The sequence below is a fragment of the Montipora foliosa genome, chromosome 1 (genome assembly GCF_036669935.1).
Source record: "Montipora foliosa isolate CH-2021 chromosome 1, ASM3666993v2, whole genome shotgun sequence".
NCBI classification, from domain to species: Eukaryota; Metazoa; Cnidaria; class Anthozoa; order Scleractinia; family Acroporidae; genus Montipora; species Montipora foliosa.
In genome coordinates this window covers 33,638,360-33,656,257 of record NC_090869.1, presented here as the reverse complement: position 1 = coordinate 33,656,257, position 17,898 = coordinate 33,638,360, and the positions used below count along the sequence as shown (strand labels likewise).

The 17,898-nt window shown below is 37.9% G+C and overlaps 2 protein-coding genes across 3 annotated transcripts; one reads left to right on the top strand and one right to left on the bottom strand.

The window, feature by feature from the left end:
• LOC137977188 (uncharacterized) lies at positions 1 to 7,474 on the bottom strand. The gene is made up of 3 exons (XM_068824456.1): positions 7,216 to 7,474; positions 3,646 to 3,921; positions 1 to 1,046 (listed from the first exon to the last, which is right to left on the bottom strand). Exons 1-3 carry the CDS (start codon positions 7,416 to 7,418, stop codon positions 248 to 250), a joined length of 1,278 nt encoding a protein of 425 aa, XP_068680557.1. The 5' UTR covers positions 7,419 to 7,474; the 3' UTR covers positions 1 to 247.
• A 163-nt stretch (positions 7,475 to 7,637) lies between these two features.
• Positions 7,638 to 17,855, top strand: LOC137997155 (uncharacterized). Of its 2 annotated transcripts, XM_068842981.1 has the most exons (4): positions 7,701 to 7,913; positions 10,876 to 11,081; positions 14,604 to 14,879; positions 16,359 to 17,855. In XM_068842981.1, exons 3-4 carry the CDS (start codon positions 14,626 to 14,628, stop codon positions 17,176 to 17,178), a joined length of 1,074 nt encoding a protein of 357 aa, XP_068699082.1. In that variant the 5' UTR covers positions 7,701 to 7,913; positions 10,876 to 11,081; positions 14,604 to 14,625; the 3' UTR covers positions 17,179 to 17,855. The 2 variants fall into 2 exon arrangements, with proteins under 2 accessions (XP_068699072.1, XP_068699082.1); XM_068842971.1 differs by lacking the exon at positions 10,876 to 11,081 and having other exon boundaries at positions 7,638 to 7,913.
• The last annotated feature ends 43 nt before the right edge of the window (positions 17,856 to 17,898 follow it).

The window sequence follows — 17,898 nt, the reverse complement described above, 5'->3', positions numbered from 1 at the left end:
TCATTGTCATTTTCCATACATGTACCTCCAAATGCTTCAATAACAAACAGACAATTTGTGAATTGATTCCTTGTAGCTCAAAATTGTTTTCTAAAACATTGCATTAAACTCTACATGTACGTGGCTGACAGGTCAAAATCTACCAACCCTGTGACTACTGACAGCCAAACAAATTTTGATACACACTATAACAGTGGGACTGGAATTCAGAACAAACATAACAATTTATAAGTGTCAACGAGTTTCTCTACACTTCTGTCCATCTTCCATCAGAGAGCAGCTCAAACTCGTCATTCTTGTAATTCATCAGGCTATTTGTCCTACAATGATGTACATGGTTGTAAATACTCTCATAAAATGAACTTAGCCTGTCTGCCCCCGCCAACTGAGCAATATTGTTGTTATACTCCCACTGTCTGTCTCCTAATAAATGAGCATGTTTCTCCTGCAGACCTCTCGAGATTTTCTCTTGGAAATCATCTTCCTCATCAGTATTCATTTCTCCTTCAGATGGCAAATGCTTCTGTCCACTGAGAACCGCTGCGATATATTGTGCTTGAAGGCTAAACTGTGGAAATGGACACACCCTGGTGCCCAAGCCGATGAATGACATTGTGGGGTACTTGGTGTTGAAAATGTGTTTGTATAGATGTGTTACTCGGTTATTTGTGACTTGAATGCCACATTCATCATCCAGGAAAGGAAACGAACAATTATATCCAGTACAAAGCAGTATGACATCGGCTTTCCTCTGGTGTCCACCATCAAAATGAACTGTCCCATCACTTGACACTGAAGATATGGGGCAGTGTTGCTCTACATTGTCTGGAAGTTCACAGGTCAAAGTCTTCCTATGACTGAGGTATACAACCTCTGCACATTTAGCTACCTCCAGACAAATATCTAGACCAGACGATCCACCACCAAGAATAACTACAGCTTTCTCTTGGAACTTTTCTGGCTGCCGATAATCATGACTGTGTATGACGAGGCCAGGAAAAGACTCCATCCCAGGAATAACTGGTACAAAGGGAACAGAATAGTGGCTGCAAAAACAAGAATTTTTAAACTCAATTGTGAATTTAATGCTGTAGTGTCTCCCATTCAGGTAATCTAAAACACCCAAAGCATCAATTTTGTTCTTGAAAAAAGTAAAGGTATCAAAGAATACATGAACATCAATCAGCCTACTATTTAGTTCCGGTATGTGGACGTCATATCTTTACTCTTTTCAAGAACAAACATGATGCTTTGAGTTATTTTAGATTACCTGAATGGGAGACGCAACAACGTTAAATTAAAAATTGAGTTTGAACAAAACGATGAAATCCCATTGCTTGATATCCTTAAGAATTTTTAAATTCTTTGCAAAAAAACAAAATTCTACTGAAACAGTAACCCAGTGATGAGATCCTAATGGTCAAGAATTAGCATAGAATAATGAAACTTTTTGTTTAAATTATAGAAAGGGGAAAAAATAATGCATACAAATTAGAATTATTAATTTCTACTAAACTCTGAAACTGTGACAACATCCAGGGGTTTTAAGAAAATCAAAAGTACAGTAAGCAGATGGTTTGAGTAGAGTACCGGTAACTGACTGTATCAACAAGGTTTGAGGGAGTAGCCGACTCCTCTGAGCTAATACATGTACATGAATGATGGACTCTGATTTTTCAGTTGTCTTTCACCAATTGCCAAGCACCTTGTATCACATCCTTCCCAAAAGCCCATTACACCCTTCCATCATTCATTAACATATTTTTAAAATTGAGGCATTTGACCTTGTAGAGCCCGCAGACAGAGGGACACATTGTCCATTCAGGATCTATATGTACATGTATATAAACGACCTCTCTCCCCAGGAGTTCTAGTACCTCAATGGGTAGAGCATCCAACCGGTGTTATGGAGGTCGAAGGTTGGAATGCTGCCAACAATTTTTCAGTTGTCGTTTTGCCCGTTGTCAAGCAACTTGCATTATATCCTCTGAGCTAACTACACTGTAGTCCACAGGGTCTTTTCACCTGTGGGAGATGCCAGCTTGGCAATGTCCAACAGTCAAACATTGGGTAGCAAATTGAATATGCAATGCCAGTGACTCCAGGCCCCAGTTGTTTGAAGGGTGGATAGCGGTATCCACTGGATAAATCACTATCCACTGGATAGCTCAATTGGTTTTGCAAGTGTTTATCCGCTGCATAGTGATTTATCTGGTGGATAGCGTAATCCCCCCCGGGAGGGGGGGGGGGTATATAAATCAGAGCGTTTGCGTCTAGAATAAGGTATTATTTTTCATGAAACTGACCAATTGGTTCAAGATTTTATCTAGACTAAGGAAACCAGGAATTGCTACTCAAAAATATAAAAAAATGAAATTGGCAAGTTTAAATTTTCACGACTCAGCCTCAACAGCGTTGATAGATGACCATCATAAAAACGCGACTGGATATTATTACAGTAACTGTCAAAAATCGGGATTCAGACGGAAATCGGTGGTATTAATACTGGTTAAAATTAAACAATTGATTGTCTTGATAATGCGTACGTACATGCTTGGCATTACTGGACAAGTATAAATAAATCTTTTTTTAAGAAAGAAGTGATTGTGGTATAAGGTTTTGTTTTGGCTTTGCTTTAGACTGTACTAGTGACCTCAGTTTCTGGAAAACAGCTACTCTAGAAACCACAGAAAATTTTAAAGGGGAAGTGATCCTCACACTTACACTGTACATTGTATCTGCTCAATTTAAGCAATTCTCTCTTACAGACATCTGAAAATTTAACCTGGCTTCAACAGGATTAAACCCATGACCTCTGCTATGCTACTGCAATGCTCTACCAACCACATTTACACTGTACCTGCAACTACATACATAGAGGAGGATATTACATGGCTCCGTGGAGATACAACTGTACAAAATTTCTCTTTGAGGGTTGAAAAATACTGAAATATTGAATTTCGTGTTGAAATATTTTTTCAACATTAAGAGAAATTTCGTATCTCCAAGCAGTCATGTAATGTTCTGTTTTTCATAAAAAACACCAACGAAATAGGGGAATCTCCGTTTACATTAAATTTTTTTGCCTCATTAGCCCATCGTTCGCTAATGTATCAGCCAAAAAATCAGAATTTTGCCAAGTCCATTGCATAATGAGCTACAAGTATCTCTGAAACTTTGCACTCAATTTACCAGATAATTTTACAAAGAATGTATGGACTACCTCATTAGCACTCTTTCCACCCAAGTCTTTATTAATCAGTTTTTGATGGGTAACAACTCATCATTTTCAAAGCCACAGACTTAAAATTGGTTCTGAAATCAATTTGTGAATCTGGTGCCTTCTATCAGCAAACTTGTTTATTAATGAGTCAAGACAAAATGTAAACAATGGCATCAGCAAAGATTCGTCTACACCAAACCATTTCACTTTAATATTTATTAAGTCATACAGTACAACAATGGCGCAAACGGTGATCTTTTAATGTGTGAAGGTAGCATGTTATTTTTCACTCGTGAAGATATCATGTTTTTGCCCAAAAGCTTTATACCTGGTATTTCATTAATTTTGTGTTTCATAAAATAATGTACAGTACATATGTTACTAAGCTGCATGAACATAAGAAATCAGAATACAATACTTACCCATTACATACAATGACAGCTTCAAACTGGAGAACTTTAGACTTCTTTGTACCAACATCATTTACAATGACTTCCCACTGAGGGTTGCAACTGCCCTTTTTATCAAGTGGACGAACACTACGGACAACAGAGTCAAAATGAATGTATTTACACAATCCAAATTTGGTTGCATAATCTTCCAGATATCTGAGAACTTGGTGATGATACATGAAAGATTGCCACGCAGGAGGAAATGGGAAATCTGGAAATGACATGATCTCCTTGGGGAGATTGGTTCTGAAAAAAAAAACAGTTTGAAATGGTGTCAGTAAATACGAATATACATTTTTCCGAGATAATCAGAGAAGTACATGTAGACATTATGCAAGTTTACCCCAAAATGTAACCATGCCATGCATACCTTTTCTATATTTTAAAAGATATGTGTAGTTCAGATTAGGAGATTGGAAAAATCCATCATTTTATTCATGCAATGGGCTCAAAACCCGGGTAAACAATCTGTAATGCCATAGATAATTCAGGATTGCATGACATCATAGGCTATACATGTACTTACAGACTGTACATAAAGGAGTCTTATAATAACTATACATCCTGTAGATTTAGCCAAGCCTAAAAGGGAAGCTCCTGGGTTATTTATTCTTACAATAAGTTAACCTGGCTTGAGCCTACGGTCTAATCAAAACCCAGTACCTGGTCAGCACTTGGTAAACTTAAAAAAAAAAAAGCAGCTGACCTCGGCGAGCTCTAAACTTGAGCCCACGATATGGTCACGTGATACTGATCACATTGGAACACATGGGGAGGTGGACGTACATACAATCATACAGTAGTAAGGTGACCAAAACCAAATGGGTTACCATATTTTCTTACCCATATTTTCTTATCGCATGACTCGCAGTCATGGCTCGCATGATTCACAGTCATGGCTCGCACATTGTCCTAACTTTTCATTAGGCTTAATGACTAATGAATGTTAGCACAAATGAAAGTACATTTTTTCTGTTTTGTAATTGCTGAATGACACATAAAATAATTACAGTGTAATATGCCTAAAAATGTTATTGAATCTGAGTTACATGCAAAAGTTCGTTCTTTGGCCCTCATGAATGCATCTTCGCGCTATTGGTCATCATTCCACGCACATGAATGCACATTTTCTCTTAATGAACAGCAAAAGGTGTACTGTACATACTCTACTATTCTTCAGCCTTTATTTATCTTACAAAAAAGTCAATCCAAATCCTTTCCCTTTGATCATGGCAAAATTTATAAATGTAGCTTTTCTGTGTAATTCTTCGGCTGTTGAACATGTACCGGTATTGATTTGTGATTAACATTAAGCTTATTCAGTGTGTGTGCATACATGTATGCATGTCTGACTGTTCTGTGTGTCTCTGCTTGTCTGTTTTATTTGTCTGTATTTTAATTACTAAGAAATAACTGTATTTATAGCTTAATTCTAATGTACCGGCCTGTTTGACTATCTTTTATCAATAGCTATTATCTTTAACTTTACTCAATCTATTTTTTTTTTGTTTGGTTTCATTTGTGGTAAAAAATAATTATATTGGTACAAAGAAAGGTTGTTGTTGTTGTTGCACTACATAGCCACTAAGGTGCTTGTGAGCGGCAAAGGAACAAGCTGTTAGTGGGGTCCAGGAGCACGCTTCTCTGGGAAAATTGGCAAATTTTTGTTCTCTTGAGAGCCATTTCCTGCATTTTACGTGTACATCATATATCATTAATTCGAGTTACGAGTAAAGTTCTTCTGAAAACACAGATTTTTTTACATTTAAGGCATCCTTTCAGAATGAATCACTTTCAGAACGAGAGTACTCAGGTACAGTAACATACAGTACACATGCTTGTCCAACCACTTTGTTGGCTTTTCCGCTAAAATGGTAGTCGAGTAAGACTGGTGGCCTTATGACTCTGCACAACTTGCGGTGTTTTGCGGCACGAGTTTTAAAACACAGATTGTCCAAAAGACACTTAAAGATAATTTTCATCCTAGTTTTCAGAATTTTGTACTAAATTGGAAGAATTTGATCAAAATCAGGGGACGCCAAATTGGGAGACTCCCAATCAAATCAGGAGGATTGGAATTTCTGGATATGAATAGAATTATGATACTTCTTTTACAAACGTGTGTCCTTTGCATTACCTTAATTGTACAAAATACAGGGCTAAGATGTTACAGTGCATAATTCTAAAAGCAGTGGCCTCCCAAGTACACGACATATTGTACCTTCCAGCATTGCGCCTTACAAAATATCACGTCTTTCCACTCAATCACAAGGAATTCAACAACACAAGATCTTCTAATGCTAGTACAGCTCTTACGTCAACATGATTTTAGATCTATTACTACCTTTCTTTTTTCTTTTTCTGCATGCACTTTTTGTAAGCCTTGATGTATTTTATCGTATCACTCCCACCCAACTCGATTAGCTTTGCTACTGTAGTACTATAACTATTGGGAAGGAACTATTTTTCAACTTTTTGTAAATGTTTTATAAATAAATGATGATGATGGCGACAACGACAACAACGAGGATGATGATGACATTATGAGTCCTTGGCAGAAATCGAGCCAATAACCTCCTTAACAATGGCTGGATGTCAGTTGTCAGTTATCCTTTCACCATTGCCAAGCAACTATGTTTTTAATTCCCATACTTCCCACAGGCGTATTTATACACTTCAAACATTGTTACATACAATACATGTACAAATGCAACCGGTTTTTGTGGTTATGAATATTATCAAAGCTGTTCAAGAAAAACTCAACACAAAATGGAAAAACTGAATCCCAGTGGTACAACAAGAACTGTTTACATTAGGCAATAAAGACAAACAAAATCTATGTAATGCTGTTATCTCAAATAATATACCAAACTACATTGTATTAAATGTCGAGATAGACCGACACTGTATTACTAATTGTAAAAACCTTCAATTATTAGGTGTCACAGGAGGCAGTGATTTAACTTTTAAACCACACATACAAGAAATCTGTAAAACTGAATGTCACATTTAAAGAATTTACTGCCTACAAAAACTAAATTTTACCTAGACTGTATATGTAACTTAACTTAAACTGTAATCTGGTCTGACACCATTGTACAAAATCAGCGATAGAAAGAAACTTGAAAGGATCCAAGAGCATGCACTTCGCATTGTTCTCAAGGAAAAAACTGCATTCATGATGAACTACTCAAGAAAGCTGGACTAACTACGTACTCTGTACAACCTCGTCGGAACAGCTCTTAATATTCCTTTCCGTAGAACAACTATTGGGGAATTTTGCCTTACTATTGTTACTAATAATGATATTGCCAACCAGAACCTAATTGGCTGTTGAAACAATGACTTGTTTTGTTCTGTGGTTGGCAAATTTGAACATCAAATGAAAATTAATGTGACGTCAATGTTTGTAAACAAGAAGTACACTGACAGTATCGCTATTCTAAATTGTTGTTGTTGTCCAGACACGATTGCACTTAGAGAAAGCGAGATCAGTCAAGTGGAATTGAAAACTTGATTATTCCGCAGAGATCGTCTCACCTGAGATTTCGGTACATGCTGGAGTGAATTGGAAGGCCATGTTCATCTGTGCCAGTATTTTCAGTGTAGACCCATGTTCCACCGATGAAAGAAGCTTGTTCAAACACAGAAACATCAAATATACTTGGCTGACTTGTAAGATGCCTAGCCGCCACTAGTCCAGCGGCTCCAGCTCCTATCACACACACTCGTTGCAGTTTCATGGTCTTGCAAATTCAATGGCGATTTACATTGGGAAAGGGGTTCGTTCTGAGCAAAGAGCCGGTTTACTTATGTACTTCATGTATCTCCTATTATAGTGTATTTAAATTATAATGTAATCGAGCCGTACCGCTGTCCCGACCCCGACACGACTACTACCGACTAATACCGACTACTACCCCCATCATTCCCCCATTCCCCCATGCGAAGGAACATGCGAAGCTGACAAGCTGGTGCGAGTGGTTGCGTAACGCTATTTCCAATATTTCGGAACGCCTGGTAGTGATTGCCACCATGAAACCGCTACGAGTGTGTGTGATAGGAGCCGGGGTTGCCGGATTAGCAGCCGCCAGGCATCTTTCAAGTCAGCTAAATGTGTTTGATGTTTCTGTCTTTGAACAAGCCTCTTCCATCGGTGGAACATGGGTCTATTATGAAAACGCCGGCACAGATGAAAATGGCGTTCGAATTCACTCCAGCATGTACCGAAATCTGAGGTGAGACGAGAAAAGATCATTTTCCGGTGGATTTCATGAGCTACAATGACTTGATACAGTTACAGTTATTATCATGATGAAGAGTGAAGAATCTCTATTCCTTGGGCTCGTCACGCCAGCCCTAGGAGTGGAGATCAACAATTTTCCATTTCGCAAATTACAGATTTCCCATTTCGCAAACTACAGATTTATTTGATTTCCCATTTCGTTTCGCAAAGTACATTAAGCCCTTTTCTTCACTTCTGTGACCCAGTTTTGTCCAAAATTGGCGACCACATTTAAATTATTTTGTCTTTTCTTTGTTAGACCTTAACTGCCCTCGTTTTGAAACATAAAATCTTTTGAAATTTGCTCGTTGTAGCGATGCTAGAAAGCCTTGTTAACATAATAGAACATAACATTATGAAAGACTTGTTTGGGGGATGCATTCCTGATTTCAATGTGAAAAGTAAACTAGCAATTTTAACTAGTTGCAGAGATGTATCCAGGTTTTCAAATTTGGGGGTCCTCTGGACCCCTTTTTGAAAAATTTGGGGGTCCATTTCAAAATATTGGGGGTCCAGCTAATTAATATTCAAGATTTAATATTTGATCTATTGCCTCTTAATTGCTGCTGCAGTACCCTTTCAGATTTCTAAATTGCACAAAGATAAAGTCTTATCCCTCCCCACTAACATATACTTAAAATGATCAATTTATTTGAAACTGTTATGCCCGTTGATTCATTGATCAAAATGCATGGGTTTTCAAAGCTCCATCGATCACATCTGAAAACGTCTCGAAGAATCCGTATGCTGTAGGAACTGTTGGCTCCAGTTGATAAATGAACTAGATCTCCACAGCAAAAAAAACGACAACTGAATCTCAATTTTCCGTAAAAGAGCATCATTTATTTTAACAACACTTGAGGTGTAATTTAGGAACAAATGAGTAAACAAATATAAGCGATCGATATACACTTCATCGTCGGCCCGTGCGGCCGTAACTTCGCCATGGCCAATGTTAATAATCAACCGATTGAATACATTCAAATTTCATGTTCAACGCGTTAATTTTAACACTAGCTCCGAAAAAGTTGCATAATTTGCAAAACAAACAAGTTACGTACATAACAAGAACCGAGACGATGACATGTGCGCGTCCGGAATTAATGTCAACACGGTCGCACAAAACAAAAATTTAACATACTTCGCCGTTGCATTTGCAAGTGAAGTGCTGCGAGTGAGAAGTGGAAGTACTGAAGATATTTGCACAACTTTTAAAGCTGGCAGTTGTAATTAATACAAATTGAAACAATCCAGTGATTCAAGACAACCATTTTTTTGTGACTCAACTGCATAAAAGATGTCTTAATGAACCCTTTTGCCATTTTTTTCCCAAGTATTCACTTAAAATAAATTATAATTATTTCCCGCTAAGTGGTTTTTTATGTTCAAATAGATGCTTAAAATAAAGATTAACCTTCTTTGAGTAAAAATTGTTCGTAATTTAATATTCCCTGTCAAAATGTGCATGACAGGGACAAAGATAAACATCCTATCATGTCACATCACTCACAAAACAAAAGTTGCATTATGTTAGTGGAAAACACAGGGTTTTTTATTGATAGCAAACATCCATTCTCCACTGTTTAGCAATTGAATTGAATCAGTAGTCCTTAACTATAAGGGAACGACAGTGCTATAATCCTGTTAAGAATGAGAGCAGCAACTTGATGTCATAACCGGGTGTTTCTTTTTTTGCAGAAAAGGTAGTCTGTATAGATCGTAGTCTAAAATAAGTCTATAGACATAGATTTTAAATGCCGTGACATAGATCGTAGTCATGGGCTCCAGCTTAGATTGTCCAGGTAAGAGCGAGTATCGCTTGTCTCTTTCGTCTGAAGATTTCTCTGCTTGTAACTTTACAAAATAAGGGGTGGTCCACAGGGGTGGTCCTTGGACCGGGTCCATGAAGGGGTCCATGGACCAGGTCCACAAAGGTGGTCCATGGACCTGGGGTCCATGTTTTGTATAAGTCCGGCAAGAGTGATCGCAACTATCAAACTAACTCGTCGCCAACAGGTATGAATTTTGGCTCACAATATTTCTCTCAATCAAAAAGTATCTCAGAAACCAGAACATCACTCCAAAACTTTATTATATGCAAAAAGTAAGTAATTTTAAGGGTGGAAAACAAGTTAACCGCCGAAGTTATACATTTACGTGGAAATCAGTACTAATTTTTAAATGACATGTAATGATGTTTAGCAACACAATCAGAAGCTCACCATTAAATTTTTCACATGAATATCATGTACCCTGACCATGTTTTGCAATAAAAAAACCATCCTGATGCCTTTGCTACAGTGTAGGCTCTAAAGAAACTCTCAAATGAATCTAATTTTTCCATCATTTCGACTAAAATTCCTTACTTTCTTTCTCTGCTGTGGATGCCATTTTTGTCTTGCTGGAGGATCACAGGATGACGTCAAAATCATTGGGACAGACACAAAATCGAGAAATCAAGATTTTTCCTGGCATAAGATTCGCCAGATACTTCCATTCATTCAACCTCAAATCAAAAACTTGACTTTTTTTTTTTTTTTTTACCACTGAGGTGTTGCAAAGGTTTTTAGGAAAAATTGGCAGCAAGAAAGTACAACCACAGGAATAATATTTTTTTCTGACGAAACATACAGGAAGGAATCTTACTAGGCTGAATTGTTGGGCAGAGAGCATAAAAAAATGGGACCTTATGCATGAGTCAATGAAAACCCCGACCCCACCCCAGGACAAGGTGGGGATTAGAAGGAATAAGTTTGGGATTTGACACAAAATCTGGCTTCAGAAGGTGGGGCATTGCACAGCATTGGCAAATTTAGCTGTCCCTTGGGGTGGGGTATAGGTGAGGCGTTTGGGTCAGGGTTACAAGCAATGATCTCTTGACTTCCCTAACTGCTTTGTTCTTTTGATATATTCAGCTAACAACAAAATGGGACTCAGTCAGTTGTAACCGAGTAGGCTGTAAAACTTCTCTTATTAGCAGTTGACCACAAAGTCCTGTAGAGATTGGTAATCAACTATCACATTGCAAGTAGTGTCTGGCCAACTTGGACACAAGAATTGCTGCAGACCTTGTTGCTTATTTGTGCATAATACTGTAGAATGATGAGCTCAGGATTACAAGGTAAAAACTGTAAAAATAAAGCAATTTGTGAACAGTGCTTTCATTGTGCAACTTTTAATATCTTCTGTTTGTCTGTCCAAAAGATGACCCATCCAAAATGTATTTTGAATTTGATTATTAACAATTCTGTCAAAGAATACGTTAAGTAGTACATGTATTTGAAGTGTATCAGCTCAAAACTGTGAAAATGCAAGCGTTATGTTAAGGTCAGGGTTAATCCTTTGATGTCCAAACCAGCCTAAACTGGCCAGACCATTTTATTTGTCAATGGGGAACCCCTGGGAGTCAATGGGTTCATGCAGCAGTTTATCCTAATACTTGAGCAACAGCATTTGGGGGACATTTAAATTAAAGTTTGTGATGTTAACTTTCTGTATTCCGAGACACAAGTGATGTTGAAGTTGGGGAAATCGTCATGCATCTGTACTTGCCTTTCTGGATATATCTGAAAAAGCCAGAAAAATACATGCAAAAAAAAAAAAAGACATGAAGATTTTGCTTACATGTACATGACGGTTTATTCTGTCTTTATATAATTTATTTTTATTATGTTGCCACTCACTTAATTGAGATCATGCCACCAAGCAATAGCAACAGCAGCATTTAAATTAAGACATTCACCCCAAAACTTAAATAGTGCTAGAAGCCTTGTGGTTTTGGTCGAGGTATCCTAATTTGGCTTACATCCTTAGAGATGAATAATTATTTTAATAGCTTATTGCCAAGGCTTTGTTGCAGCACAAAGTAGGATACTGCTATGGTGAACCACACAATGTTTTTGAAGTTCATTAAATCAACTTGACAGGCCTTATTGTCATGCACCAAAATTAAGGGATTTATACAAAACTTACACCACAGGTCCATGGACTACATACCCCTAGTGACCCAGCCCTTGGACCCCTTCATGGACCTGGTCCATTGACTATCCTTGTGGAGCACCCCTAATTTTGTAAATTCAATTTGTGTTACAAGCAGAAAAATCTTAAGACGAAAGAGAGAAGTGATCCTCACCCTTTTCTAGACAATTTTATTGAAGCAATATTGTCTCTGTTTGACACCTGGAAAATTCAGGTGGCCTCAGCGGGATTCATCTTTTATCCACACTTAAAACATTCATTTCATTTATCGAGTCCTTCACCGGAACAAATGAGTCCACAAACTCACTTGCTCCCAACTGTGTGGCTTCCCAGGTCAGTTGATACAGCATTGAATCTGCATCACAAAGGTCATGGGTTCAAATTCCATTAAAGCCAACTGAATTTGTCGGGGTCTATAAGAGATAATGGTTGCTTAAATTGTCCAGATCACTAAAAATTTTCCTGCTGTTAACATGTATTGAATTTACAAAATGAGGGGTGGTCCACAGGGATAGTCCATAAACCGGGTCCACAGGGTGGTCCATGGACCTCGGGTCCATGTTTTATAAGTACTAAAATAAAGGTGTTTATAAGCATTGAATCGGTGGAACTGATGGCACCTTCTAGATGTTGATAGAGCTCAACCCTATGCCTTGATCATGTAAGCATTTTAGGTAACCAGAACTTTACTTCTCTTCTCTCTTCTACAGAAATATTAATTTTATATCAGTGCCTCATTAAGTTCCACTAAATTTTTTTTACATGTAGGTATCAGTCCTGCATACACTGTACTTATGTTTGTTAATTAACAAAAACTGAACTACGGATATCACATTTCCAGCATTTTCATTGACTCACCAAACACAGGCTATCAGTTCATGTACAGTACCTGCGGTACCTAGTATGGTCAAGGGACGCGTCGACAATATAGCGAGCTGAAAACGTTTTTGCAGCTCTGAGAAAGCAGAGTAGCAGCCATTTCCTTTCCTTTTCCAAACGCTCGCGAAGGGGACGAAAAACTGCGAGAGATGCAAAAAATAAGGAGTAGGGGGAGGGCCGGTCACCCCAGGCGCTTGCCCCCTTTATCACTCACTCGTTCGATCTCCGCGTGGAAAAGGAAAAGAAACGGCTGCTATGCAGGCTAAAGCCATTTCAGCCTGGAATTGTTGATCCTGGAGTTTTTAATAAAACAATAATTATTCTACTCGGGCTTCCTGATTATAAAATGATTATAACCAACGTAAGGCACGGCGCCTCATTGCTTATCTATCACTTCACATCCACAGCGCCCTCGTAGAATAATAATAAATTCTTATAATTTGTTAATTAGTGTATTGGCATTTCTGAGGCAAGATTATTATTGCTTTTGATTGCCTCAGTGTCCCATGTGACTGTTAGATGCCTTGTTGAAAGATCTTTTCCTTCAGTGTACCAATGGACTTTTAGAAAATGATACATATCTTTCTGCTGGACTCATCACGCTGGTCTCCATATTGAGTGGCAGTTGCACTAGGGTTTGCATATTACCATATTCGTTAGTTTTAGCCTTTAGCCGAGCTACTGTACCTCAGCTGCCATTTTTAAAGGGCATTATTAAACACAGGAAGAGAATGGAACGGAGCGGAATATACCGGAATGAGGCGGAATGACACCAGAATGAAACAATATGAACAAAAATGTCACTGGAATATACTGGAATGAGTGGGAATGACACCGTTACCATTCTTGTTCATTCTGTCTCATTCCGGTGTCATTTGGTTTTATTCCAGAGTCATTCTGCCTTGTTCTGGGATATTCCGGTTTTAATTCCGGTATATTCCATTCTGTCCCTGTGTTTAGTGACTCCCGATTTCTTCTACAACAAATATATTCCAGTTTATTTGGGTGTCATTCCAGCTCGTTCCGGTATATTCCAGTACCATTCTTGTTCATTTCGTTTCATTCCTGTATTATTCCACCTCATTCTGGTTTATTCCGGTATATTCCATTCCCATCCGTTCCATTCCTGTGTTTAGTAATGCCTTTCTTAAAGGGTCTTATCAAGGCACCAGCGAAAAAAACTTTCTTGACTTGTTGTAAGTTGTTTTTTTTTTGTCCAATGTATTTTGCATTTAGCTTGTGTCGAGCTGGCCTCATGGACCCTTTATTTGAGTAGTAAGTAGTAAGTCCAACCACCTTTCAGCTGGCATTATGTTATGGGCACTTGTTTTCAGAGAGTACAGCATTGGCTGTTTTGTAGTAGTATTTTACTTTAATATTTAACTTACTATTTTATATTTATTAATACTATTAATACTTAGCTTAATATGAATGATTAAATCTTGAGTAAAGTATTTTTAAATTACCGGTAACCATTTTGCGGTACTGTAACAACATGTTCACTTGGCAGTTTTTTTTTTCTTGTATGCTGGCATAGTTTTTATCTTAAGGTACAATGTACCCTGCTTTAACCCATTTTAGAGGAAATGTGACCAAGGTAGTGTGCAGATCAATATATCATTTTGGTTTCAGTGCAACTGTGGAACTGTGTGCAATAATTTCAGTCTGTTTATCAAGTCAGGTGTCCAGCTTTTTGGGTTGTTTATCACAAGAACTTTACATGTACATATCTGTATTACTGTAACTGTTAAGTAAAACTAAACTACTTTTTAATCTTTTTTTTTAGAACCAATCTCCCAAAGGAGGTAATGGCATATCCAGATTTTCCATTTCCCCCTGAATGGCCATCTTTCTTGACTCATCAGCAAGTTCTTAGATATCTTGAAGACTATGCGAGCAGCTTTGATTTGTACAAGTACATCTATTTGAATTCTGTTGTCACAAATGTCCGTCCACTAGTTTGTGAGACCAACGAAAATCCTCAGTGGGAAGTTACTGTGGAAAACGTTGTCATTAAAGAGGTCCACGTTCTCCAGTTTGAGGCAGTTATTGTTTGCAATGGGTAAGTTACAGTGCAGACCAGAAATAAGCGTACAGTTATCTTTTCATTAACAGTGTTCTACAGAGATATTTATATGCTTATATCCTTGGGCACTGAAAATAAACAATGAAAACACACCCAAACAAATTTGTTATGTAATGTAACAAAAAAAAATTAAGCACCAGCTTTGCCCACTTATGATGACAAGTTACATGTACCCATACAAACAGATTTCTTATCCTGACAGGTACATGTAATGTTTTATTTGTGAAGTAAGAAAATCATCAAAACACCTAAAATCACTTGCTGCTAATTTTCTTATTTGCTCAAGGAAGTAAATTGTCACACTGTAGTGGTCACAGAACTCAATGCATGGTGAGACAATACTCTGAAATGAAAGTATGAAGATCGTGAATCGCAGTAGCAAACTAGGCTGAAAAAATCCAGGCTTAAATGGGATTGGAAGCCATGACTTGCCATGCAAATTCCATCATCATTTGTTCGAGTCCCCATTCAAGCCTGGGTTTTTTTTAGGACTGCTTGCAATAATAACTGCTAAAGTTGCTTTATCCTGCTGCAATGATCTTCCTTCTTATAATATTCTTTCATATCATGTCCATTCTGCAGTTCAAATAATATATGAAATCCTTTCGTAGTCTAAAATCTTGTATACTCTGTATTCCCAGACCACTGACCAGTGGATAACCCATGGTGTTAGACCTTGGTTGACCAAAGACGTAGCATTCGTGTCTAATATTTCCTGATTCAGAAGATGTGATAATGAGATCAGGCTGCTTGAAATGAAGATATTTTGAGCAAGCTTAGAACCACACCAGAATCCTTTTTTTTTTTTTGCTAAAGGAGGCTCAAACCAGTTTCAACAATTTCAACAAACTGTACCATTTAGAAGGACTGAATCTACCCTACTTTTTCGTTGATGTGACGTGTAGGTCACCATGGCAACAAAGGAGACTCTAAAAATGCTCATTATTTGTCGTTAAAGATGAACTTGATGACCGCCAATTTTTATATATAGAAAGTGATTAACAGGTTCAGATCAAACTCTCTACAAACTTAAAAAATCCTCTGGAGCAGATTCATAGCCACAACTGGAAAATTTGAAATGGCTCTGAATCTCTTCCAAAGAATTTTTGAAACAATTTCATGTAAGCCTACTAATTAATTTCCAGGAATAAAAATTTGGATCACAGAGTTCGTTTTTAAGGTATAAGCGTTTGAAGACAACATATAGGGCGTTTTTAGAGGGGTCTTTTGTTGCCATTGTGACTTATTATGTCACATCAACAAGTGCATCTTGTCAAGAAATTATTGCTGTATCTTTTGGTGCCATAACATTGCCATTTTGTTAAACAGTGTTGCAGAGTTCATCCTTCTGATAAGACATCATATCCAAATTGTTGAAAACTGGTGTGAGCCACCTTAACTTGTACATTAAAATGAGTGTGTGATATCATTCACTTGCGTTTGTTGTCTTTGCAGCCATTTTGCTGTTCCTTGTATACCGGTTATTCCTGGTTTGGAGTCGTTCCCTGGGATCGTCATGCACAGTCATGATTATCGACATCCTGATATCTTCCAAGGAAAAAGAGTAGTTATTGTTGGTGGTTCTTTTTCTGGTCGAGATATATGTCTTGACATAACTGAATCTGCAGATATAGTCTACCTCAGCCACAAACATCGTCATGCTATAACTTGTAAGCTTCCGGACAATATTGAACCTCACTGCCCCGTAACTTGGGTGTCCAGTGACGGGACTGTTCAGTTTGAGGATGGACAACAAAGGGAAACGGATGCCATCTTGCTCTGCACTGGATACCATTATTCATTTCCCTTCCTTGATCAGGCTTGTGGCATTCAAGTCACTAATGACCGAGTAACGCATCTATACAAACACATTTTCAACACCAAATTCCCCACAATGTCATTCATTGGGATAGCCTCTAGGGTGTGTGGTATACCAAAACAGTGCAGTCTTCAAGCTCAGTACATTGCAGCAGTGTTAAGTAAAGAGAAGTATTTGCCCTCTGAAGAAGAAATGAATGCTACAGAGGAACACGATTTCCAAGAGTTACTTTCTAGGGGTCTGCGGGAAAAAAATGCTCATTCTATGAAAGAATTATCATTTGATTATAACAATACTATTGCTGAGTTAGCAGGAGCAGATAGGATTGGACCATTTCTTAAAAGTATTTGTGAACATGTAGGTAATCGACATACAAGTAACTTGATGGATTACAAGAGTGACGAATATAAGCTGACATCCGATGGAATGTGGACAGTTGCTACCTATAACACATAACAAAGGAGATCAGATATCCGCTCGTATTTGGCCTGTGAGCAGGCTCTTTCGGCATGACTATTCCGGGGGTCGGGGTAGGGGTGAAGGGTACTATAGCTGAAACAACCCAAACCCAAACCCTTACAAACCCTTTAGATAATGACTAAGCCTAAGATTAGCATTTTTGTAAAGGTTTGGGTTGTTTCAGCTATTGTAACCTTGACCCCCTACCCCCCACCCCTGGGAGCCACCTGAATTTCTCATGTGTCGTTAAGAGACGATTGCTTAAATTGTTGACCTAAGTGCGAGGATTACTTCAATCCCTCTTTTGTTTTATTTACTGGTCGCAGACATGTTGTTCTACTAAGCTATCAATCTGTCTTCTTTACTTATAGGACCCAACACATCTACTTTGTCACCGTAAAGTGGTAGAAATTTGTTTCCTATTTTCAAACTATCTGGTGAAGTAGCTAACGCTCGAAACGTCAGCTTTTTTTGAATCTCTGTACGGTGGCCAATTTACATTATCAACTCCGTTGATAAAACCAAAATTTTTGTATACTACTTCCCCACCGACGCAGCACCACAGTTTCTTTAGAAACTACCCCCTTCATTTATGTGGTGATGTGATTGTTAAATTCCCTTGATTGCAAGAAAAGTGTATCTATTATTTACAGGACTCAATAAAAGCATATTTAGCGCCATCTCTTAGTAGTAATAAAATCGTGGACTCTCAACAAA

Excerpts from the sequence above, each read along its gene's own strand:
- LOC137977188 (XM_068824456.1), bottom strand. The coding sequence starts at position 7,418 with ATGAAACTGCAACGAGTGTGTGTGATAGGAGCTGGAGCCGCTGGACTA. Across the intron at positions 3,922-7,215 it reads AGCATGTACCGAAATCTCAG|AACCAATCTCCCCAAGGAGA; the intron begins GTGAGACGATCT and ends TTTTTTTTTCAG. Across the intron at positions 1,047-3,645 it reads GCTGTCATTGTATGTAATGG|CCACTATTCTGTTCCCTTTG; the intron begins GTAAGTATTGTA and ends TTGTTTTTGCAG.
- LOC137997155 (XM_068842971.1), top strand. The coding sequence starts at position 7,711 with ATGAAACCGCTACGAGTGTGTGTGATAGGAGCCGGGGTTGCCGGATTA. Across the intron at positions 7,914-14,603 it reads AGCATGTACCGAAATCTGAG|AACCAATCTCCCAAAGGAGG; the intron begins GTGAGACGAGAA and ends CTTTTTTTTTAG. Across the intron at positions 14,880-16,358 it reads GCAGTTATTGTTTGCAATGG|CCATTTTGCTGTTCCTTGTA; the intron begins GTAAGTTACAGT and ends TTGTCTTTGCAG.